This window comes from Gallus gallus, chromosome 1 (assembly GCF_016699485.2).
Source record: "Gallus gallus isolate bGalGal1 chromosome 1, bGalGal1.mat.broiler.GRCg7b, whole genome shotgun sequence".
Taxonomy (NCBI): Eukaryota; Metazoa; Chordata; class Aves; order Galliformes; family Phasianidae; genus Gallus; species Gallus gallus.
In genome coordinates this window covers 114,418,981-114,442,705 of record NC_052532.1, presented here as the reverse complement: position 1 = coordinate 114,442,705, position 23,725 = coordinate 114,418,981, and the positions used below count along the sequence as shown (strand labels likewise).

At 51.9% G+C, this 23,725-nt stretch overlaps 1 protein-coding gene across 3 annotated transcripts in view; it reads left to right on the top strand.

Annotated features, from left to right (window-relative positions):
* The window catches only part of LOC101748044 (maestro heat-like repeat-containing protein family member 2B), a 50,253-nt gene extending 27,760 nt beyond the window's left edge, over positions 1-22,493 (top strand). For 2 of the 3 annotated variants that reach the window (XM_040649734.1, XM_046903152.1), the window contains 31 exons: positions 1,032-1,087; positions 11,903-12,024; positions 12,183-12,305; positions 12,448-12,613; positions 12,750-12,848; positions 13,037-13,188; positions 13,553-13,696; positions 14,228-14,320; positions 14,603-14,672; positions 14,788-14,901; positions 14,987-15,060; positions 15,393-15,512; positions 15,658-15,765; positions 15,955-16,114; positions 16,242-16,282; positions 16,521-16,662; positions 17,064-17,116; positions 17,464-17,571; positions 17,874-17,993; positions 18,192-18,314; positions 18,438-18,593; positions 18,815-18,937; positions 19,249-19,328; positions 19,746-19,881; positions 19,998-20,090; positions 20,490-20,576; positions 20,746-20,869; positions 21,072-21,181; positions 21,659-21,811; positions 22,068-22,229; positions 22,385-22,493. In XM_040649734.1, coding sequence (XP_040505668.1) covers positions 1,032-1,087; positions 11,903-12,024; positions 12,183-12,305; positions 12,448-12,613; positions 12,750-12,848; positions 13,037-13,188; positions 13,553-13,696; positions 14,228-14,320; positions 14,603-14,672; positions 14,788-14,901; positions 14,987-15,060; positions 15,393-15,512; positions 15,658-15,765; positions 15,955-16,114; positions 16,242-16,282; positions 16,521-16,662; positions 17,064-17,116; positions 17,464-17,571; positions 17,874-17,993; positions 18,192-18,314; positions 18,438-18,593; positions 18,815-18,937; positions 19,249-19,328; positions 19,746-19,881; positions 19,998-20,090; positions 20,490-20,576; positions 20,746-20,869; positions 21,072-21,181; positions 21,659-21,811; positions 22,068-22,217 — 3,400 coding nt within the window. In that variant the 3' untranslated portion in view covers positions 22,218-22,229; positions 22,385-22,493. Of the gene's footprint in view, positions 1-1,031; positions 1,088-10,913; positions 11,606-11,902; positions 12,025-12,182; positions 12,306-12,447; positions 12,614-12,749; positions 12,849-13,036; positions 13,189-13,552; positions 13,697-14,227; positions 14,321-14,602; positions 14,673-14,787; positions 14,902-14,986; positions 15,061-15,392; positions 15,513-15,657; positions 15,766-15,954; positions 16,115-16,241; positions 16,283-16,520; positions 16,663-17,063; positions 17,117-17,463; positions 17,572-17,873; positions 17,994-18,191; positions 18,315-18,437; positions 18,594-18,814; positions 18,938-19,248; positions 19,329-19,745; positions 19,882-19,997; positions 20,091-20,489; positions 20,577-20,745; positions 20,870-21,071; positions 21,182-21,658; positions 21,812-22,067; positions 22,230-22,384 lie in introns of those variants that run through there. The other variant, XM_040649736.1, reaches the window with a different exon arrangement.
* Positions 22,494-23,725: the final 1,232 nt, after the last annotated feature.

Here is a 23,725-nt window from a genome sequence, read left to right as displayed (position 1 = left end):
TATTTTCATGAACTTGTAGTCCTTTTTTGCTTCTTTCTGAGGTGAATATGTACCCCAAACCCTGATCTATATTTTCTTTCAAATTTAAGGTTACTGGCTGATAAAAGTATCTAATATATGTTTTCCATATGTGGAAACCACATGATCTATAATATTTCTTGATAATGAATAGATATCATATACTAAAGGATTATGCTTTATTATTTCTGTAAGTATTCTTTTTATTATCATTAAATCTTCCTTACCTATTTTCCTCAGAAAGTAAGTGAAATAAAATGAATATTAAGACTCTTCAGTTAATGACCATAATATATTCTAATCAGGATCTCCAGAAACACTACTGTCCAACTTTGAGATGCTGAAGATAATAATTCCTCCTGGGATCTTTCTAAGTTGAAAGGAAAAAGTAATGGAGTTTGAAAAGAAGTCTGTCATAACACCCTGGTAACTGTTATGAAGGATGCATCTTTCCAACAATAGTCCCTGGAGACTATACTTTAGATACCCAGGCAGTAGCAGCTGCACAGATCAGGACAATACGGTGTTGCCTGAAAGCATCCAGATCATCCATAAGAAGCTAAAGAAATGTTTGCAACTCTTTGGTTTGGAGTTTCTTGACATCTCAAACGAGACTTTTGTCTCAGTGGTGTAGTTAGCAGCTACGAAAGGTGATTTAACTAAAGAGTATCATTATAGACCAATTAATCCCAGATAACCTGTTCTCATCCCACCTGGAGCTCCTAACATGAACCGTAAGGGAAGGCTTAGAGCCATAGTCCATCAGACTTATCCAAGTCTGTTATAATCTCTTTCCCTGTCATTTTTTCCTATATGTCAGAATTAGCTAAGTCTTCTGTTGGTATCTCTCTAGCCAAACTGCTTGAATACAATTTTATTGCTTAGTTGAAGATCAATTTAAATATTGCTCAATTTATCTTTAAAACAAAATTCTAGCTCTGAATTCTTTGATTGATCCCATGTTCTTGATTTTTTTCCTTCCTGCTGGCTTTACTGTGTGGAATTTCTGAAAGTTATTTCACAGTTTTTGAAGAGGCAAAAGTTAAGGAGTTGGATGCATGTTTAGCAGGTGAGTTCAAATGTTAAATCTTCTTCTATTAGTGGTAAGCAGTTAGGCTCACAAGTGAGTCCAGAGCACAGCAAAATAAGATTCTAAGGCAGGTGAATGGAATTGCTTATTGAAGTAGTTACTCAGATAGAAGAATAAGGATCAAACACTGTCCCATAATGAAGCATACCAGGATACATTTCTGACTAGATAATAAGCTTTCAGAAGTGATTTATGCTTTTTCAATGGACTTTTTTATATTCTACTGCCTGGGCTGATGTGTATGAGACATCTTTAATGAAAAAGAAAATGGAAGGATATGATCTCAGTTGCTTTTGATCACTCCTTAAAGGGCACTGAAATACATATTCATAACAAGGAAGCTGTTAATTCACCTTGCAACTGTACAATGCCTATCTTTGCTCTTAAAAATAAGCAGAAATATGTATGTTACAGTAGCTGGTATAGTCAAGAATACCATGAAAACCAAGTTGATAGACATAAATTATCCATGCTTCAGTGAGTTTCCTTATATCTAATATTGACAAAACTCAGGACAGCAGCATGTTAGAAGAAAATCCAGATTAACAGCTAGAACTTCCATCTTCCTTTTTTCTGTCACCTATTCGTTTCTGAAGTACATTTATTTTGAAACATTCTCAACCAAATAGTCTTTTTACTCCTTGAGATGGACTGTGCTCCTATAATAATTTTCTTGTCTATGGTTCAAACCCTGATTTTATTCTGTTTTAAAACTTTTCCTAATAATTTGGTTTTCCTTCCTCTGCCTCTTAATATTCTGCTTTTTTTATTGATCAACTAATTATTATGCAATTACCCTTACTTTGCCTTATTCTTCAAACCTTATTTCATCATTAAATATATTGAATACCTTGATAGTCTGCTTTCCTGAACCTGCTGTGCTGGAGGTTTGCAAGTTTTGTTTTTACAGTTTTTTGCCTCCCCACCCCCAGTTAACGTTATTCACCTAAGGGCTATTAATTCTCTCTTCTCTCTTTGCTATCCTTGATTATTTTTCTGCCTTAACCTGATCTTGTCTTGAATAATTTTGCCAATATGGCTCATATGATCCTGCATTTGTTGGCTGTTCCTTGGTAGCTATAATGATAATTTCACTGCATCACTTGCCAGTAGTTTCTCTTCTCATGGGCATGCCACAGTTTTACTTCTGGTCACCTAAATTTGACCTCCTGTCTTCAATGCAATTAAATTACCTACAAGATGCTGATTATGTGGGGAGAAAATGGCATCCACTTATTTGTTTTCACTGAAAAACTCACCTTCAACAAGGACTTACATACTTATAAAAGATTGTTCTCAAATTTGAAGGAAAAAAAAAAAAGAAGGACCCTTTAGAGAGAGGCCAATTAACAGAAAATTTCAGGTAACATTACTGCACTGGGTCTGGTTGGCGTGGAGTTAATTTTCTTTCTAACAGATTGTATGTTGCTGTATTTTAGATCTGTGACCAAAACAGTGTTGATAATAAACCAGTATTTTAGCTGTTGCTGAACAGTTCTTCTATAATGCCAAGAACTCCTTTGCTTCTCACTCTGTTCCCCCAGGAAGTGGAAAAGAGGTTGGAAGGGGACATAGCAGGAAGAGCTGATCTGAACTGACCAAAGACATAGCATTTAGCATCATATTTGACAGTAAAACTGAGAAGGAAGTGGGGGGAGTTTTTTCAATGTAGCAGTTGCTTGGATACAGGCTGGGCATCAATCTGCTGGTAGGCAGCAAGAGATTGCCTTTGCATCACTTCTTTTTTATTTTGTTTTGTTTTTGTTTTCCCTTTGACTTACTGAACTGACTTTGAGCTTCTTCTAGCTTATGCTCTTTTGATTGTTTCCCCCAGCCAGGAGTGTATCAATGACTGGATGAGCAAAGGTCAATCCACCATGGTCCTTGTATGCACCAACATAGGGACATGGGGAGTTCAAGATAACAATGGATTTCATCATACTGTGCTAGACTGAATGTAATGCTGTTGTATTTGTTTAGCTGTTCCTTTGCAAGCTTGTGCTGTTGCTAGTTGCAATGTTGAACTGTTCATTCTTGATAGTGGTTTATTTGTTATGTTGTCCGCTCTGTGGTGTGCTCCTTCTCTTTCTGTATGTGAAACCTAATGGCTTGTGAATGGCTGCTTTTGGATTTTTCACTTGTGATTTCTTGTTTTTTTGTTTTGCTTTGTTTTGTTTGCTTGTTTTTGTTTTCGGCCTGGAAGAGCTGTGATAACAGCACTGGCCTTCAGCCTAATCTGGTATTTGGACCCTGCCTTGTTACTGTCCCAGTACTCCAGAAATCATCTTGTGGAGACAATTAACAATTAGACTTTTCTTCTCTTTTTCTCCAGAAGCCACTCTGTGGGAGAAATTAGGAATGACACCCTCCCTTTCTCAAGGAATATGTTTTCTGCCTCGTTAAAGTAGCTATTCAGTTTCTTGAACATCACCCCAAGGTGTTCACATCATTGGTGTGCATCATAAATTTGATTTTGACATTCCCTAAGGTTAACTCCCTCGTTGGGACTGCCAAAGGCGATGCTCCCTTAGGCAGCTGAGTTGACGTGCAGAAATCAGGCCTTATAGCCAGTAAGGATATAGAGAAGGCATGTGTTTATTGGTGACGAGCATACACCCTGGTGCAAGGGGGATCGCTCCACCTAACTTGCACACTGTCAGGAGAAATTGTGCTATAGATATAAGTTGAACTAACACATAATCAACAGTTGACAGGAATTTGGATAAATACTCATTACATTCCTGAGAGCCCATTAGCATGCAGTGCCTCCCCGCCTTGCGTGTGTGATGAAGGCTCAAAGTCTTTCTCACAAAGGCTCGTAGACTTCCTTGCTGCAAACTTCTGACCCCAAAGGGGGGGGCATCCCCCAAACCGGTTTCAGCATGCCCTGTAGACATCTAATCACCTCCCTGAAAAATGTTTTTGAGCTGCTCTCCAGTCCTTATCCTTATGGCCTTCATCCCTCTTATTATTCCAGACCTAGTGTCTGTGAAAGTACTTAGAATCCCTTGTTTTCTAACACTCTACATAAAATATCTCTATTTGCCTCTTATTTCTACTTTGTGAAGCTACTTTCCCTTTCCTTGCTGTGAGACCCTTCCCTCTAAAACCGCAGGGTCCTGTTCTCATTCTTCAAGCTCCCTCAGCCTTTCCTTGAAAGGGAGATGCTCCAGTCCCTTCATCATCTTTGTGGCTCTGCGCTGGATTCTCTCAAGCAGTTCCCTGTCCTTGAATGGAGGGGCCCAGAACTGGACGTAATACTGCAGATGCGGTCTCACCAGGGCAGAGTAGAGGGGGAGGAGAACCTTTTTCGGCCTACTAACCACACCCCTTCTCATACACCCCAGGATGCCATTGGCCTTCTTGCAGTGCTGGCTCATGGTCACCCTGCTGTCCACCAGAACCCCCGGGTCCCTTTTCCCTCGGCTGCTCTCCAACAGCTCCGTCCCCAACCTGTACTGGTGCCTGGTGTTGTTCTTGCCCAGATACAAGTCTCTACGCTTGCCCTTGCTGTATTTCATTTAATTTCTCTGTGCCCAACTCTCCAGCCTGTCTAGGTCTTGCTGGGTGGCAGCACAGCCTTCTAGCATGTCAGCCACTTCTCCCAGTTTTGTGTCATCAGCAAGCTTGCTAACGGTGCACTCTACTCCCTCACCCAAATCGCTGATGAATATATTGAATAGTACTGGTGCCAGTACCAACCCTTGAGGAACTCCACTAGGTACAAGTCTCCAGCTAGACTCACTCTGTCCCACTGACCACAGCTCTCTGGCTTCTTTCCTTCAGCGGGTTCACAGGCCACCTCACTGCTCAATCATCCAGACCACACTTCCTCAGTTTAGCTGCGGGGATGCCGTGGGAGACGGTGTCAAATGCTCTACTAAAATCAAGATAGACCACATCCACTGCCTTACCATCATCTATCCACCTGGTTACCTCTTCATAAAAAGCTACCAAGTTGGTCAAGCATGACTTCCCCTTGGTGCAGCCATGCTGACTGCCCCTAATGACCCTCTTATCCTTGATATGCCTAGAGGCAGTGCCAAGGATAAGTTTTTCCATCACCTTTCCAGGGATGGAGGTGAGGCTGATCAGTCTATAGTATCTTGTTCCCCGCAACTTACCAAAGATGTCGGAGAGTGGCCTAGCAATGACTTCTGCCAGCTCCCTCAGCACCCACAGGTGCATCACATCAGGACCATGGATGTCTAGGTTGCTTAATTGCTCCTTAACCCAGTCCTCAACAACTGAGGCAAACTCCTCCTTGATCCCGACTTCCTCTGGGGCCTCAGGGGTACAGGGCTCCTCAGGACAGCCTCCAGCAGTATAGACAGAGACAGAGAAAGCACTCAGTAACACTGTCTTCTCTGTATCTTCTGTCACGAGGGCAGTCGTGCGTGTGTGTGTGTGCGTGTCTGCACGCATGCACATGTGCACACCTGTTTGTGTGAGTGCGTGCGCCCAGTGGCAGCAAGGCTCAGACTTGCTCCCAGCTGCCCAGGGCCATGCAGCCCCTTAATGCCAACATCTGTGCCATCCAGATACAGGCTGCCCGACTTTTGGAAAGAGATCCTGCTTTAACTCACTTTGAAAATGGTTCCACATAGTCGAGCTGTAATCCCTCTTGAAACCTCTTCCCATTCTCAGCTACAAAACTGTCCCCACCATGAGCTATGCCTTTTCACCAGTGATGAAGAAGAGCCTGCATACCGTGCTTGTAACAATCTGCACCCGCAGAGGTGACCTACTGTTGCTGTTGCCACTGCCCACCACCTCACCGTGCTCACATCCACTGCTTGGTCGTCTTCAGTGCTCCGTGTGCGTCGATGAATGTCAGTGGGTGATATTTTTTCCACATGGAGGAGTTCAGTGACACACCTCTGCTTCACGTGCACTTCCACGTCAGACCCATTGTGTCAGACTGCCCCTCTGCTGCCATCTGTCGCACGGCAATAACGTCATGGAATACCGGTGGGAAGGTTTGGCCCCTACTGCCACACCACCAACATCTGCCTCTGACGTCATGGGCCAACACCATACAATGAGAGGCATTACTTTCAGAGCAGCCCTCAGAAAATGCATCAGATAATATAATAAGTAACAAAACTTATTTTATTTTTTTTTAATTTCTTTACTGTTTAATAAAGAGAACAGGCTTTAGATTGCAGCTCTACACGTTCCATTTGAAAATCACCCAGTAATTTATGTATCACCCAGTATTTATGTCATTGGAAAATGGAGCTGCAAAGAAACAAAGAAGTGGATGAATTTTTGGCAGTCTTGAAACTTATTCTCTAATTCCTGTAGCAAAACAGAAAGCACAGCTGCGTATTTTTTGCGCTAGGGGCTGACCTGCAGGAGAGGAGCTCTGCAGAGAAGGACCTGGGTGTCCCGACGGACAGCAGGCTGGCCGTGAGCCTGCAGTGTGCCCTTGCGGCCAAGAAGGCCAATGGTATCCCGGGGCATGTTAAAAAGAGTGGGGCCAGCATCTTGAGGGGGGTGATCCAGGACGCTTTTCTGCTCAGCCTCCTGTAGGGAACTGCTTTTAGCAGGGGTGTTGGTCTCAATGATCTCCAGAGATTCCTTCCAACCTCTATGATTCTGAGATTGTATGAGAAAGAAACCACAAGAACCACGTGCTAATTGCATGGGATGGATTTAGCAGAGGCAATCCCTTTTCCACGGCAAAAGGAAGGTCTTAGCAGCAGTAATAGGCAGACAGTGCTGTCATACCAGAAGAGAACCAGTGAGCAATGCTTGCGGCCTGTGGGTGCTGGAGGCCTCCCTGTACCAGAAGGGTACAGGGTGTGAGCAGCCCCACAGCTTTTGTCATTATCCAAATAGAACTTCACAGTAATGCCAGAGGGGAACAGCAGCAGGGGACAACCCCACCACAATACAGAAGGCTTGCCACAGTGTTCTGCAGCACAGAACTTTCCTGCCCAAGTCTATTTCAGAGCTGTGCCGTGGCACTGCCTGAAGCTGAGCAAGGGCCATGGCACTCTGTGGCTGCCGGAGGAGAAGGACTGCCTCTGAGCACAGGGACAGCCCACTGTGTCAGAAGGGGCCCACGGTGCCAGAGAGACACAACTCGTAAACCAGAAGGAGGGACACAATACAGATGGCCACCAGTTACCGGCTTTCATTCCAGTTGGCAGTTGCTGGGATGCGCCTGGGGACTGTGGGTGACTGCAGGCAAAGGGTAATGAGGAAATCACAGAAACACGGGGGCTGGAAAAGACCTCAAGACAGCACTGAGTCTAACTCCTCTGCTAAAGCCGGAACCCTGTGGCAGGTCGCACAGCTAGCTGTCCAGATGCATCTTGAATATCTCTGTAGGAGGAGACTCCACAACCTCTCCTGTTTCAGTGCTCCATCACCCTTACCACAAAGAAGTTCGTCTGCGTGTCAGTACAGAGCTTTCTACGTACAAGTTTTAGACCGTTACTCCTTGTGCTATCGCTACACACCATCGAGAAGAGCCTGGCCTCATCCATTTGCCTCCCACCTCCCTCGAGATCATAGAATCATAGAATAGTGTACACTTAAGAGAAGCTCTGCCTATGGATCGTGTTTGAGACAATGGAAATATTATCACTTTCTTTAGGGAAACCAGAAGCAAGCCTGCCCTGTGGCAAAAAAACAAACAAATAAACAAACAAAAAAAAAAAACAGGACTCTGGGAACACTCTGAGTGCCTTGGAAGATCACAATCATGTTTTCTGTGACTGAGTTGCCACAGAGCTTACTTGAAGGCTTGTAAGGATTACAGGGGAGGGAAGCACAGGCAGGGCATGTGAGAGAGAAAAGCATGTATGATCACAGTGAAAATTTACACTAACTAGCAAATGTCTCTCTACACTTACGCTACTATATTAATTTTAAAACAAAAACAAAATTAAAAGAGCTGTATTATTTAAAGAAATTTCCATCAAGTACTTCATCAATTGTCTTATGAGCACTTACGCTTGCAGCTTTAATCTGATTGTTCAGACAGCCCACATCCATCTAACAAAACATACACTACAAATATTATACAACGGTCTGGGTTGGAAGAAACTTTGAAGATCACCTAGTTATATGTATGTGAGCATGGTTCTGATGTTTCGGGAACCAGTGCTGGCTCATGGCCAACCTGTTGTCCATCAGAACACCCAGGTCCTTCTCTGCAGAGCTTATCTCCAGCAGGTCATCCCCTAACCTGTACTGATGCACGTGGTTATTCCTCCCCAGGCGCAAGACTCTGCACTTGCTCTTGTGAAATCTCATCAGGTTCCTCTCTACCCACATCTCCAGTCTGTCCAGGTCTGGTTGAATGGTAGCAAAGCCTTCCAGTGTGTCAGCCACTCCTCCCAGCTCTGTATCCTCAGCAAACTCGCTGAGGGTGGACTCCATCCCTTCACCTAGGTCACTGATGAAGATGTTGAACAAGATCGGATCCAGTACCAACCCCCGGGGAACACCAGTGGTCACAGGCCTCCAACCAGACTCCACACCACTGATGGCAACCTTCTGAGCTCCGCCAGTCAACCAGTTGTCAATTCACCCATCATCCACTCATCTAACCCCACACTTTCTAAGTTTCATAAAGAGAATGGTGTGAAATACGGTGTCAAATGCCTTGCTGAAGTCAAGGCACACAACATCCACTGTCGGGTTGGTTAAGCATGACTTCCCTTGGTAGATCCATGTTGACTGCGCCCGATAGCCTTCTTCTCTTCCAATTGCTTGGAGAGGGTATCCAGAGCAGTGGATAAAAGTATGTCCACTGATCTCAGGATCTCCTCCAATCACTGTGGGGGATGGGAGAAAGCCAGGAAGCTTTGCAGCAAGCAGGCCCCGGGGGGTTCTTCCAAAGAGGTTTCTTCCCCTCTCGGGGAATTCCTCCATGTCACGGAGTTATCTAGATCCATCCGTGTCTGTGACAGGGAAACAGCAGGCCCGCCGGCCCACCGGCTCAAAAAGGGAAAGGGAGTGTGTAGGGAGATGGGAGCTGGGTCCAAAGACAGAACAGTGGCAACCATCTAAGGAATACAGTTGTTTTCATATAAAGTAAATTTTACTAAATATGAGATCAGAATGCAAGATAACACAATATAGTACAATATAATTGGAATTGAGACTAATAAATCAAATAAAATGAGAGAGAGTCCAAAACCAAAGGCCTTGCTCGGAATTGAAGGTGAAACAGCTGGGGAGCACAACCGCACACTGCCAGGCAGTGAGAGAAAGAGAGCAAGTCCTGTGACCTGGGGGTCTTATCTTCCCCTCTGAACGCAAAGTCCTCTGGGGTATGTAGTTCTTGCTCTCTTCTGAGAACCAGGTATCCGGAAAGTTGTCAGTCCACAGAACCCTTGTCAGTCCCATTAACTCTTTAATTCCCCATGCTTTTCATGATGTTATGATGTGGAATAGTGATAACAAAAATCATAAAACCATGACACTCTGTCAAAGATTTCTTTTCTTTGGCAGTTCTTCTCCCCAGTCCTTAGTTTAGTGAGGGCCTTTTATCCCCAGTTTCTCAGATTTTGGTCTTCTTCTTCTTTTCTCTCTGTTAGCATTGCACACCTGCCCCAACACATAAGCCAGCAGGGAGTGGAGCCTGCGTTGCCACGCGCGAGCATTATCACCTTTTGCAGTGGTCAGCTCTTTCAAGCCACACCCCCTGAACAAGACTGCTGGTCCTTCTGCTTATCTTTACAGTCATAAGCAGAAGTATTGTGGCGCGGTGACGCCCACCACTTGCCCCCCCTAGATAATTCACGGTTGTCAGTTAGAGTCTTATCACAAGAAAGGCCTCACAAAGCAAACTTTGAGCCAAAAAAAAAAAAACAAAACAGTTTTGTCTTCCACAACTGATCTTAAGCTCGGAAGAAGCGGAGTTAAAGGGCCAATGAGCTCTCAGGGGCCCCCTTACCTTCTAACACACTAGCCCGTGGGATACCTTCAAGTAGGCTCTCCTGAAGTCCAGGGTAGCACTCCTACTTATTGCTTTGATTCTTCCACACAAGATCTTGAACGCCACTACCTCATGATTGCTGCATCCCAACCTCCTCCTAATCAGGTGGCCTGTAGCACACACCCACAACAGTGTCACCTATGTTAGCCCGCCCCTTAATTCTTACCCACAAGCTATCCACTTCTTCATCATCCCCCCCCCCCACCCCCCCCTCCCACAGTGGAGCTCAATGCATTCTAGCAGTTTCTCACATAAAGAGCAAGTCCCCCACCTCACCTTGCCTTGCCACCCACAACAGCATGCCACTTGTGTGAGCTGTCCCACCATGTCTCTGGGATTGCAATGAGATCACATCCTTGTAAGCACGCACGGATCTCTAGTTCTTTTTGTTTATTCCCCATGTGGTGTGCATTGCTATACGGGCACTGTAGGGAAGCAGAGGGTGCAGGTATCTCTAGAGGGATGCAGGAAGGTTTAAGCCGGGCTCTTGGCAATGTTATTTTCTCTGAAGAGTCCTCGCAACTACCGGAATCCTACTGGACAACTGGGAGGTTTTTCTACACAGTTTACTAAAAAAGACAGCATTCCCAGGCCCTTCTCTGTCACAAGGAACTCCACCCCCTTCCTCCATCAAGTCTTGTTTAACGCTCTGGTAAGCAGCCCAGCCAGCTTGCTCACCAGAGCACTTTGGCCCCAGCTACTCAGTCGCATTCCGTCTCATGCTCACACCCGGTCTCTCAAAGGCGTGCCCAAGATCAGGGTACACAAAACCTCGATCCCGACACCATCCCCTCAGCCAGTAATGTACCTCCTCTGTCCTCCTCCTTCCTTCTGGGACCCAGTCACCAGTCAGGAGGACAGAGGAGAACCCTCCTGGGAGCTCAGGAGGACAGAGGGGAACACTCCTGGCTCTCCCAATCCCTTTAGCGTCTTTCCAAGGGATGCAAAGTCCCTTTCTGATGTTCTGCCATTTTCTCATGGCATCCTCCCATGACCCTACTTGAATGACAGCAAGTGGACGGTGGTCTTGTTTGATCACATGTGGTGGAGTCTCCTTAACGTCTCTGACACGTGCCCCCACAAGGCAGCAAAGCTCTCTGGAGAGGTTGTCTGGGCAGCAAATGGGGGCTGCAGTGCCTCCTTGTATGGAGTCCCCAGTCACTAAGACAATGCTGAGCAATGGCACCTGGCAGCTGCTGCCTGGCAGGGGCTCTCCCTCACCCCATCACCTGAGGTGATTCCCTGATCCAGCACAGAACGTGTCCACCCCAGAGCTGAGTGCGTCACAAAAACGTGCTGTGTTCTGGGGCCTGCAAGGTTGCCCTGCATGCTGGCTGGTCCCTAGCCCAGGGCACGTCATTCTCTGTGAGGTGACACTCCTCGCTGTGATGTCACAGTGACTGCCTCTTCCACCCCTGTGGCAGCGGTGGGAGCGGTGGCTCAGTCTCTTGCGAGAGGCGCAGGAAGAGGACCCAGAGAGAGCATTGTGTCTACCTGGAGATTTCCTGCAGTGATGGAGCGGCTGAGAGCCCTTCGAGGTGAGGTCCCTCCACCTCTCTGGACACCATGATGCTGCCCGAGCACGTGTGCCACCAACGCCTGTTTAGGGCATGCCATTAGCACTGTCCTTGCTCTGCTGAGTGCAGCCGCCCACCGTGGTTTCCCCGGTATCTCAGCAAGGGGAAGGCTCTCTCCCCTCTCCCTGCCGACCACACATGTGCCGGCACAGCCCACCCCACGCTGTGGGAGGGGCTGGGTTCCTCCCTGAGCTGGCCGGATGCTCGGCCCTGGCTCCAAGCAACACCAGTGGCAGCTGCTCTGCTCTTTCCTTCCAGGTCTCTTTGCCTGTGTGGGCTGCGTGCCCAGAGGTACACGTCGCAGGGCCAGAGGCAGGGTGGCAAGCCCTGTCCCCGCCTGTGCCGTGACTTTGCTGCTGCAGCGCCTGCAAGACAAGGAGGTGAGATGGGGACATCCAACCATCAGCCCTTGCCCTGCCCCAGTGCCACGGCCCTGTGGGTGCCAGGCCCTGGCAGCACATCGGCATAGCGATGGGTGGCAGCGGGCGGCTCCCCGGGAACAAGGGCAAGGCAAAACGGGACTGATCCCTGTCCCCAGGGTGACCGAGCGCAGGCGTACTGCGAGCTGGAGCACGTCCTGCGGGAAGGTGACAGCCGCCCGCCGTGCGGAGTGGTGAACCGGCTGCTGGCTGAGGTGTCCCAGGACCTGACGGCAGCCCAGGTGAGGGGTCACTCCCAAAGGCGGCAAAGGGAGCCGCCTGCCCGCGCTGGTGTTCTGCTGGCGGACAGCAGGGGCTTAGCCCTTCCAAGGGAAGGCCTCAGGCAGTCTCCTGTGCCGCGTGTCACCAGTCACTCTTTTTCAGGGCGTGCCTGACAGCGTGAGGATGGCTGCCAGCGATGTCCTGGTGGCTCTGGCCCGGACTCACTTCAGCTTGGTGATGGCCGAGCTCCAGGGCCACCTGAAGGCCGTGGGGGAGATGTCCAAGGAGTTTGTGCTCCTCACCCTGGGCAAACTGTTCACCAGCTACGGTAGAGTGCCCTCAGCCTCCTGAAGGGGTCTCTCCCCTCTGCGCGTGATCTGCGTTGAGCTGGGGGATGCAGGGCTGCAGCCCCTCCTCCCTCGCTGCCGGGGCTCTGACCATGGCCTTCTCCTTCCCTTCTGCAGCTCCACAGTGCATCCCCTTCGTGTGGCTGATGCTGGCCGGCCTGCGCAGTGTGGTGGGCTGGGTGAGAGGCGGCCGGACCCTGCGCATTGCTTGTGCTGGTGAGTGCCGGCCCAGAGCAGGAGGGGCTTGGGGCAGTCCTTGCACCTCGCCCTGCTGCAGATTCTCACAGGTTCCCTTTTCTCTCAATCTCTCATCCTTTTTTTTTTCCTTCTTTTTTTTTTTTTTTTTCCAATTTTATTTTTTTTAATGAATTATTCATTTGTTTTTTGTTTTGTTTTTTTTTCAGTTGTGAAACAGTGGCTGGAAGGAGTCAAGGTTCACTTGTGCTCTGGAAAGCAATGCCCCTGGCCTGCCATGGAGATCGAACAGATCCACCAGAATCTTTCCCAGCTCTTCTTCTCTGTGCTGAGGAACTGGCAGGACTGCAAGGAGGAAAAGGTGAGCAGTGCTGCATTCCCAGCCCGGGATGGCAGCGGGGACATCCGTGTCGGCAGCTCTGTCTGTGCCCAGCGGGCTGAGAGCAGAAGGGTGATGAGAGGGAGCGGGCTGGCTCTGCAAAGGGCCCCAAACTGGCTTTGTGCTTTGGGGCTGGATCTCCCTGCCAGGAAGCAGCCCCATGTCACAACATTGTGGCAGGAATAGCTGGGGATGAAGGTGTGGGGAAAAGCTCCCTGCCCTCCAGAGAGAGCCCACCTCCTACTGGGCACGGGGGTATGGGAAAGGGGAAGGGAAAGAGAAAGCCCTCCTGTAGGAAGGGCAGACCTTCGGTCTTTGACGCTGGGCCTCTGCCATCCCTCTCCAGGACAAACAGGCGGTCCTCGGGGCTGTGGCTGCCATGATGGCTGTCCTCCTTCGAGAAGAGCTGTGCCGAGAGCACGTTTGGGAGCAGCTCCTCTGGCTCGTGCACCCATATCAGGAGGTCCAAGACACCTGCAGGGTGACCAAGGTGAGACGTTTTGCAGGGCTCAGTGTGGATGTGGGGCTCGTGCAAGTGCCACGAGGGGTCAGTGGGACGCAGGGAGGAGGCCAGGAGCCCTTGGAGAAAGACAGAATAGGTGTCCAAGGGAGGACTGAGGCTTCCTGAGCTCTTCAGTCAAGGAAGGAACAACCCGGACAGGAGCCAGAAGGGAGCCAGGAGTCACCGGGGCCCACCTCCTGGGGCTGAGAGGCTTCACCAGCACCACCGCTGTGGGGCTCTGGTGCCTGAGGAGCTCTGTGCTAACAACCAGGGGGACCACGTCCAGTTGCATCTGATGGGGGAGAAGAGGGCTGCTGGGTGGGAAATGCCTGCAACCGATGCCCAAACAGGGCTCGGTTGAGAGCAGAGGGACTCTCTTGGTGCTGCTGGGAGGCGGGGACAGAGCAGAACGCCTGTGCGGGAGCTCTCCCAGCAGACAAACCATTGGGAATCAGTTTCTCTGCTCCCAAGTGGCTAGAGGTGGCTTCAGCCCTTTCTTCCTCTCCTGGTCTCTTGCAGAGCCTCAGTGTCTTCCTGGAGGCCTTAGAGGGAGTTCCATCTGTCATCCCTAAGGACAAGTTTCTGGCCATCACCAGCGCCGTGTTCTACCAGGTAAGGGGAGCCTATCCTTGCGCCCAAAGCAGCTTCCCTCTTGGCTAAGTCTCAGGAGGACTGCAAAGCTCCGAGCCTCTGCCGGCTGCTCAGCCTTAGCTCCTGCATGCCCGTGGCTGCTCCAGAGCCGTGTGTGTGCCCCCAGGGATGCTGTGGGTCAGGCTGTGTTTTGTCTGCATGTCCTCTCACTGAGAGTGCCAAGGGAGATGAGAGCTGGCAGCAAAGTTTCTTTTCTATCCTCAATACTGATACAATTTTCTCCAACGGACCTTGTTCCCACAGCTCTCTGATGACACCAAGGAGCAAAGCGAGGCGAACAGAGCAGAGCTGACCCACTGCATCCTGCTGCAGGGTAAGGAGAGGAGCCTTGGCGATACTTGGCGGTGCCCTGGCCAAAACCTCTCTCACAAACCTCCGGAATGGGTGCGAGTTTCTTGCTAACACAGTGCGGGATTTCCTCCCCGCAGCCCGGATCTGCCCAGAGGAGACGGTCCAGTTTCTGCAGTCACAGCTGGGTGCTGACAGGGAGGCTGGATGCGTGGCAGCCCTGGGTCTGCTCGCTGCTCTGGCTCGCTCTGATGGTCAGTACCACAGGTCGGGACTTCCAGGGATCCCTTTTGCCATCTGGGCTGTGCCTCCATGCATGCTTCTGCGCATCTCTTGCAGAGCCCATGATGACAGAGAAGCTGCCCCAGGTTGTGGAGGCTGTGCAGTGTCTGTGCAGCGACCCCAGGATCCAGGTGAGCTGATTTGGGAAAGGAAAGCGCTGTCGGGGTGGTGATGCTGCTGCCAACACAGGCAGGGCTGGGGTGCCCAGGGAGGTGCTGGGGCACTGTCCACATGGTTGCGATGGCTCCTGTGGGGAGAGCAGGCAGAGTGGAGCGGTCGGGTCCCTGTGCAGTGCATGGAAAGTGCACGGCCTGGTGCTAAGGCCTGGCCCTCACCTGAGGAGCCAAGGCTTCTCCTCTGCTCTTGTTGTCTCTGCTCATGCCCAAAGGGCTGCCCCAGTGAGCACGTGGCTTCCCTTTGCCTTCTGAGCAGGAAAATCAAACCCACAATTGACTCCTGACAGGTGAGGAGGGCCATTCTGCACTTCATCAAGGATGTGCTCAGTGCTAACGCCCGGAGCTGCTCAGCCTGGGATGTGGTGGGGCACATCTTCAGTGAGTTCAGCCGCACCACGGGAAGAAGGGTAAGGACACCGGGCAGCAGCTTCCTTTGGAAGACCCGTGCTGCTCAGAGGCTGGCACAGAAGCACTGGTGGGGCCACACCTGAGCCTCCTGAGAGGCTCCTGAGAACTCAGAGTAACCGGTGTTCCAACAACACTGTTGTGCAGGCAGCCGGAGACCTTTCTGCCCAGGAAGCCCAGGAAGAAGGAGCTCTCCAAGAGCTGTGTATGGACATCCTGGGGTCACTGGATGTCTCTGCGAGCGGGATGAGCAAAGTGAGTCACAATCTGACCTGCTGCCACTCCTTGCCTTCACACCACGTGTTCCTCATCCCATTCCAACACCCCCGGTCTCTCCTCCAATGTGCTCTAAAACACACAAGACTCAGGGAAATTCACAGAGTCCTCTTCATCTCTGAGCGGAGGCAGGAATGCTGACACGCTCAACCGCCTCGTTCCCTACAGCTCCTGTGGCCCCGGCTGCTGCTGTACGTGGTGCCAGCCCAGTACACCGGCATGCTGATCCCAGTCTCTCGCTGTGTCCAAGCACTGGCTGAGAGAGGGGACCTGATGGTGCGGGAGATAGAAGACCTGGATCCCCATTTCCTCAGCTCCATGTTTCAAGGTAGGAGCAGAAACTCCCCCAGTGAGCTCTGTTGACCCGTGACGGCACCAAGAATGGACAGCGGAGGTGCACGTGGGGGAGCACAGCGTGTCTCGTCATCTCACTCAGCACTTCATTCTCCCCACAGGCCCACTGCTGACTCCCCAGACACTGCTGGCACGCCTGCTGGTGAGTAGATGCTCCAGAGGCCGGTGCCGTGAGCCCCGAGGAGGAAGCAGCATGGCCGAGCACGCCAGCACCTGCCTCACCCATGGGGATGCCATTCTCTTCCCGGGCTTGCAGCACCACGGGCAAAGTTGCTGGCTGCTCCTTGCCTGCCAGGGCAGAGCCAAGCTGCGCTTCCCTCCTGGGAGAAGCTGCTGCTCTTGCTGCAGAAGTGACCCTGCTTCTCCTTGCTCTCACTCAGGTGGTGGCAGGGAGCCCTTTTGCAGGCAGCGAACTCCAGGCCGCTGCCTTGCTCCTCATGCTGAACCTCCACGGCAAAATCCACAGAGCTGTGGGGGCCATGTGGGCTGCTGAGATCCCCCTGCTGCTGCAGTGCCTCAAAGGTAAAGTGCTGGTGGGGAGGGAGGGGCGGAGGCAGGGAAGGGGGGGGGAGTGAAAATGGAGCTCTGCAGCGTGGCAGAGGGGAAGCATTGCCTGCAGCCCAGCACTTGCTCTGCTGCTGTTCCCATTCCAGGGAGACAGCGCTGAGGCCCGGGGACCTTTCCCCCTGGGGATCTGCCCATTCCAGGGCACAGATGGGCCCTTCACGTCCCCTCAGATAGCAGTCTTGGAGCAGTTCTGTGTTCCTGCTGGGACAGTGTTTGTGGGGAGGGACAGGCCATTGCGTAGGGTGTGCAGGTCCCAGTTTGGCAGTGCCGAGTGCCCAGGCAAACCAGGTTTGCAGCAGCTCTTCCTTTGTGGCTTGATCCCAAGCAAGGGTCTTTTGCTTCTTGTTGCTGTGCAGGGAAAGATGAGAGCTTCCCGGACTCTGCAGAGTGGGAGCAGCGCCTCCTAGAGGTACAGCATTGCCAGAAGGCACGGTGCAGAGAAGTGTCTGCCTGTCTCAAGGAGCCCCGTTCCCATACGGGACAGGAACAGCCTCTCAAATGCTGCTGTGGAGCGGCCGCATGCCTTTGTGGTGCTGCCTCTTCCTCTTTGTCCCAAGCCCAAGGGGGGTCCTAGGAGAAGAGCAGCAGGCGGCTATAAGGGAAGGACTGCTGGGGGGAGCTGGGAGAGGGACTGCTGGGGGGAGCTGGGAGAGGGACTGCTGTTCCAGTCACCTCTCCCCAGAAGACTGCGGCGATGTGGGAATGTGGGAAGAGGCAAAGGGCAAGGAAACATTGGCTTCTCCTCTTCTCCAACAGTTCCTGAGGGCGTCACTGGCTACCATGGAGGATGAGGCCTGGACCAAGGGCCTGAGCTGCGAGCTGAGCCGGTGGCTGAGCAGCTCTCCCAGCAGCTCTGGAGAAAAGGTGGGTTCCCCCCGGCTCTACCCAGCGGTGCAGCCGCAGGTGCCCAACTGGCGCAGGGGCTGCAAGTGGTGCTCTGCTCACACGGGCCGCTCACGCTGCTTCCCTGGCCCGTGCCCCCCAGAGGGCCTTTCCCTGCAAACTGCCTGGGGGTGGCTAAAGCTCGGCCCTGCACCTGCTCTCAGCGTCTCCCAGGGAGCGTGGGTCCTTCCCACCTGGCCCTCTCCCAGCAGGTCAGGCTGCTGCCACATCTCAGCTTCTTCCTTCCCTTCCCTTCCCATCCCTTCTCTTCCCTTCCCATGCAGTCCTTCCTGTACAAGGCTCTGGGGACAGTGCTGGGAGCTTGTAAGGAAGTCCTCCACATCCAAGGGAAGCTCCTGCAACACCTGGAGGAAGCAAATGCAGAGGAGCCTTCTGAGGCCCAGGTGAGGTCTCCTCCCAGCCAGCTTCTGCCAGCATCCCTGCTCTGTCCCTGGGGCAGAGGGCTTCTCGTGGCCCTGCTCCGGGCCTTTGGATCTCCTCACTGCTGCTGTTTCCCTCAGGCGAGGACCAGCCCGGCCACTGTGGCTGGCCGTACCAGTAGGTTCGGGCCTGCGCCAACTGCCCCTTGTTCTTTTGTGCAGGGAATGATCTCTCTTCTCAGCCATGCTGCTGAGAGCAACTTCCACACAGTCCTGGACACGCTCACCACATTTGCGTCCAGGCTGTGCAGAGGCCAGAAGGGAAGGATTTCCAGACGCAAGAAGGTGAAGCGTTACGCATTTCCATCTTGGCTTTCTGCTGCCTTATTTTCACTTGGGAGCCCAGGTGCATCGTGGGGCACCGGGGGGCTGCTGAGCGAGTGTCTCAAGGCATTTCTTCCCACACAGATGGAGCTGGACAGTAGAAGAGCTCAGGCCACCCGCAGCGCTCTCATCCGTGCCCATGGCAGCTTGGCACTGCGTGCCTCCAAGGAACAGCTGCTTGCCCGCCTGGAGGGAGACATCGTGGGCAACATCCTGCTGCTCTACAGCTGCAGCTGCCGGGTGAGAGCTCGTAGCGTGCCAGGCTGTCTGAGCACCCAGCTGCAGCCCCTCCACGTGGGCGGATGCTGAGATGGGCCTTCTCTTTCCAAAAGTCCCTCGGGGACTGGTTTGTGCTCAGATGAAGATGCAAGCCCTTCCCTTAGCGTTGCCCCCACGTGTTCCCCTTGCAGCCCTTGGCCCTTCCCGCAGTTGAAAGAATGTTCTTCTCTCTTGGGCCTCAGGACCTGCAGAACACGCTTGCGCTGCTGCAGAGCATCATGGACTTCAGCTCTGCCTTCCAAGCAGCGGGTGACTCTGCCTGCTTTAACCCCTCCTTGAAGGGCAAGCTGCTGGAGATCCTGACGGTGAGTGCCCAGAGCCAGGGCTGTCTGCAGCGGAGTTTTGGGCTGTGCTACAAGGCTCAATTCCCCAGAGCCATACGGGTGTCCCTCAGCCACACGTCTCCAGCTGGTGGGGACCTTGGGTGCTGGCAGGCAGCGGCTGGGCAGCAGGCGAGGTCCACCAGCTGTGCAGCTGCTGCATCCTGCACTGCCTCCGTGGGAAATGCGCGAGTGATGGGGCTGGTGTGTGGCAGTTGTGTCTGCCTGTGGGTCTGGCGGAAGAACTCTCGCTCTGCCCCTTGCCCACTTTGACCGTGTCTCTCTGGGACTTGCAGGACTTGCTGAAGAAGTATTGCTTGGGCACCCCAGTCTCCCCAGTGCCCCTCAAGGTGGTTCTGGCCCTGGAGCAGTTGAGGTAAGGGTGGGAGCCTCTGGGGTTGTAAGGCAGGATGGTGGATCCCCTTCTGGGTAGCTCCCGAAGGCCTGGAGGGGGCAGGGGGTAGGGAGTCACTTCTACAGGAGAGATGGCTGGGCTGCTGTGCCCAGCGAAGCTGAGGTTCTGGGAGGGAGAAAGGCCCTGGTGCTCCCGTCCCCTGGCAGGGAAGAGAAGGGAGACCTGGTGTCTCCTTCCCTTCAGAGCAGGAGGTGGTTCACTGATGCCGAGGAGGAGGTGGGTGATGCTGGAACTGAAGACAGTGCTCAGCAGCTCAGGCTGGGGATGTTGGCTTTGCAGCTGTTCCGTTAGAAGAAACTCTGATGTTGTCTGAACCAGCCTGGAGAGCACTGCTAAAGGCCCTGTCTGCTTTCTCTTCCTTTTTTTTTGTCCTGTCAGCAAGCTGAAGCCTTCCTTAGGAAGCAAAGACATGTGTGACATGCTGATTTTGTGCTGCAAGATTATTGTGACGCACCCTTCAGCGGAGATGATGCTGAAGATCAGGAAGTCCCAGCAAGCAGCTCAGTACCTGCAGGTAACCTGCCGTGACTTTCACAGCCACCTCTCGGTTGGAGCCCTTCCTCGGCACACACAACCTATGCTCTGGCAGCAACCATGGTGCCACAGCTCAATCCCCTCTTCTGCTTTCAGCTTCTGCAAACATCACTGAAAGCTCTGGGCCGGCTCATGGTGGTCCTGCTCGAGACAGAGACCACCAGTGGCTTCTTTCAGAACATAGTCCATGTGAGTACATGTGGGTCAAGGGAGGAAGCAAGCATGGTGCCTGTCAATAGCAGAGACAGAGGTCTGGGGACTGAGAGGACAACGAGAGGGGACCTCTTGCTGACATGCCAGCTCACTGCAAGCTCAGAAATGGGCAGAGAAATGGGCCCTGCAAGGGGAAAGGCAGGAGCCAGCCCCTGGCAGGCCACAGCCAAGGAAAAGCTCCTGGGTTAGGAGGCCGGAGTGTCTGCAGAGAGCAGGGGCAGCAGTGCCGGTGCTCAGCGAGGTGGGGGGCTGCGTGGAGCCACAGGGCAGGCCCTGAGGGAAAGTGCTGGGAAATGAGGGACTGGGAGAGGGATGGCATGAAGGGAAAGAAAAGATGTCCGCAGTGATACGGATGCTCTGTCCCACGTCCTGCAGAGATCAATGACGTCAGGCAACACGTGGGAGCGCAAGAGGGCCCTGCAGACCTGCTCCCAGCTGCTGGCTGTTTGTGAAGAGCGTGGAGTGAGTAAAGAGCCCCACCACATGCCCCTGCTCCCTCCCCAGTGCCCCTGAGCTCGCTCCACTCAGCTGTGCATGCTGTGACACCCACCCCGTGGGGAAGGCACAGGCGGGAGAAGGTAGGGAGAGCTGGGGCTGCCTACAGCTTTTTTCCTGCCTCTCATCCCTGCAGAGAGGAGATGCCTGCAAGCACTTTGGCTCCTTGGTGGGATTGCTGGTGCCTCTGACGTGTGACCCCATGCCCACCTCCCGCCAGTTGGCTGTCACCTGTCTGAGCTCCCTTCTCCGAATCCAAGGTGAGTAGAGCGGGCGTGCACCAGCCCTCTGCTCTCCTCCGCAGCACTACCAGAACTCCACGGGCTGGGCCCAGTTTACAGGAGGGAGAGGCACCGTGCGCAGCTCTCTTCTCCTCTCCACCCTGGCCTCTGTCTCTCCCCTGTGGAAAGCGGTTCCGTTTCCAGAAGCATGACTTCCCTTTTCTCCCTGTGCTCTTTCCAGCCAAGGCGACCAACAGAGTCATCCAGACAGGAGACATCGGGAGCCTGTGTGAGGGGCTGAATGACCGCAGCACCGTCTGTCAGCTCCAGACCTCGTCCAAAATCGCGCGGGTAAGTGGACCCAAAAAGGGGTGGTGCGATCTCAGTGCGTAGGCTTTTGCACGTCCCTCTGCTCCCCACAGCCTCTCACACCGTTTCCAGAATGAGCTGTCACCCTGAGAACACTTTTCTCAGCAAGTAGCAGGAGGCACTGAGCTACGTCTGACCTTAAGGCACCCCACGCAAGGAGCTGATTCTATGACACGTGTGTGTGTGACTGTGTGTGTGCGCGACTGTGTGTGTGCGCGTGTGACTGTGGCTGCTGGGAGGTAGGCTTTGCATGTAAGCAAACAGCGTGGGTGGAGAAGCTGAGAGAAGGCTCAACCACCTTATGTATAAACAGCACAGTAAGGACAGCAGGAGCGTTGTGATTGCCACCTGAATGACTGGCAAGCTGCTGAACTAAGAATGCCCTCAAGACTGCTTTATGTTTGGAAGAGCTGCTGCAGAGCAGTGATGGGATCTCTCCTGCTTGTCATTTCTCTGCAGATTGTATGCAGAAGCTTCTCCCTGGAACACACCATAGATTTCATGATGGCCATCAAGGACACCTTCCGGAAGGCCAAAGGAATGCGTGTGCGTGCTGCTGGGAAGTGGATGATCACCTTTCTGCAGATGCATGGAAAGGACATCTGTCGGGATGTAAGAGACTTTCTTCCACGAGCCTTGGACTTTTGTTGGCTGTTGCACTACACCTTGTGCCGTTTGCCTCTTGTGCTAAAGAAGCACAGCCTGAGCGCAGAGCCAGGGCTTGGACAGGGTGACCGGTGTGAAATGTAGGCTTAGGCCTTGGCGGCATGTCAAGGGAGCAGGCACCGTTCATGTGCTGAATGTCCATGATTAGGTCCTGCAGAGTCAAGGATGCAGCAAGTCATTCTTTCTCCCCTTCTTCTTTCAGCTTGATCTTTCACCGATCATCTACATCCTGCGCAGCTGCATGTCGTCCCTGCAGCACAGCACGAACACGCCATTCCTGTGCCAGGCGGTGGCCATCCTCACCCGCTGTCACACAGACATCACAGTTGACAGCTTCTTCCACAGGCGTTGAGCCCACAGACAGGTATTGGCACTCCTGCCTTTGCTATTGTTGCTGTCCCAGTTGTAGCTTGCCCCTGCCAGAGGGTTCCTGGGAGGAAGCAGCTTTTCTTTTTTCCTCTCAAAGTCTGTTTGAGTTGAAAATCACTCAGTCATGACTTGAGACTCTCCTTTTTCTAGCAAGACATGGAGGAGAATATGAGAGTTTTTTCATCAGTGGTGCAGCAGGGAGAAGAAAGAAAGGAAAAGCAAAGCAAAGCAAAGCAAAGCAAAGCAAAGCAAAGCAAGGAAAAGAGAGAGAAGAGAAGAGAAGAGAAGAGAAGAGAAGAGAAGAGAAGAGAAGAGAAGAGAAGAGAAGAGAAGAGAAGAGAAGAGAAGAGAAGAGAAGAGAAGAGAAGAGAAGAGAAGAGAAGAGAAGAGAAGAGAAGAGAAGAGAAGAGAAGAGAAGAGAAGAGAAGAGAAGAGAAGAGAAGAGAAGAGAGGAGAAGAGAAGAGAAGAGAAGAGAGGGGAAGAGAGGGGAAGAGAAGAGAGGGGAAAGGAAAGAAGGAAAGAAAAAGAAGGGAAGGGAAGGGAAAGGAAGGGAAGGGAAGGGAAGGGAAGGGAAGGGAAGGGAAGGGAAGGGAAGGGAAGGGAAGGGAAGGGAAGGGAAGGGAAGGGAAGGGAAGGGAAGGGAAGCGAAGGGAAGGGGAGGGGAGGGGAGGGGAGGGGAGGGAAGGGAAGGGAGAGGGAGAGTTAATGGAAGGGAAGGGAGAGGGAGAGGGTAGTGGAGGATATGAGAGGAGATGGAGAAGAGATGGAGAGGAGAGGAGAGGAGAGGAGAGGAGAGGAGAGGAGAGGAGAGGAGAGGAGAGGAGAGGAGAGGAGAGGAGAGGAGAGGAGAGGAGAGGAGAGGAGAGGAGAGGAGAGGAGAGGAGAGGAGAGGAGAGGAGAGGAGAGAAGAGAAGAGAAGAGAAGAGAAGAGAAGAGAAGAGAAGAGAAGAGAAGAGAAGAGAAGAGAAGAGAAGAGAAGAGAAGAGAAGAGAAGAGAAGAGAAGAGAAGAGAAGAGAAGAGAAGAGAAGAGAAGAGAAGAGAAGAGAAGAGAAGAGAAGAGAAATGAAGAGAAAAGAAAAGAAGAGAAAGAGAAGAGAGAAGGACAGATGAGCTAATAAAAATTGTATTATTTATCTTGAAAAAATAAATGCCAGAATCCTGGCTAAGTAGGGAAAAGGGTATATATATATTTTTAAGTCTTCATTGTAATAGCTGCTGTCTCTTCTCCATACCAGTTCCAGAATCACAGAATCACCAAATGTCAGGGTTTGGAAGGAGCCTTGAAAGATCATGTTGTCCAATCCTCCCGCTTTAGCCGGAATGCCTTGATCAGGTCACTCAGGAATGTGTCCAGGCAGGTTTTGAATGTCTCCAGAGAAGGAGACTCCACAATCTCTCTGGGCAGCCCGTTGCAGTGTTCTGTTACCTTCACCATGAAGAAGTTTCTTCTCATATTTTTGTGGAACCTCCTATGTTCCAGCTTGCAGCC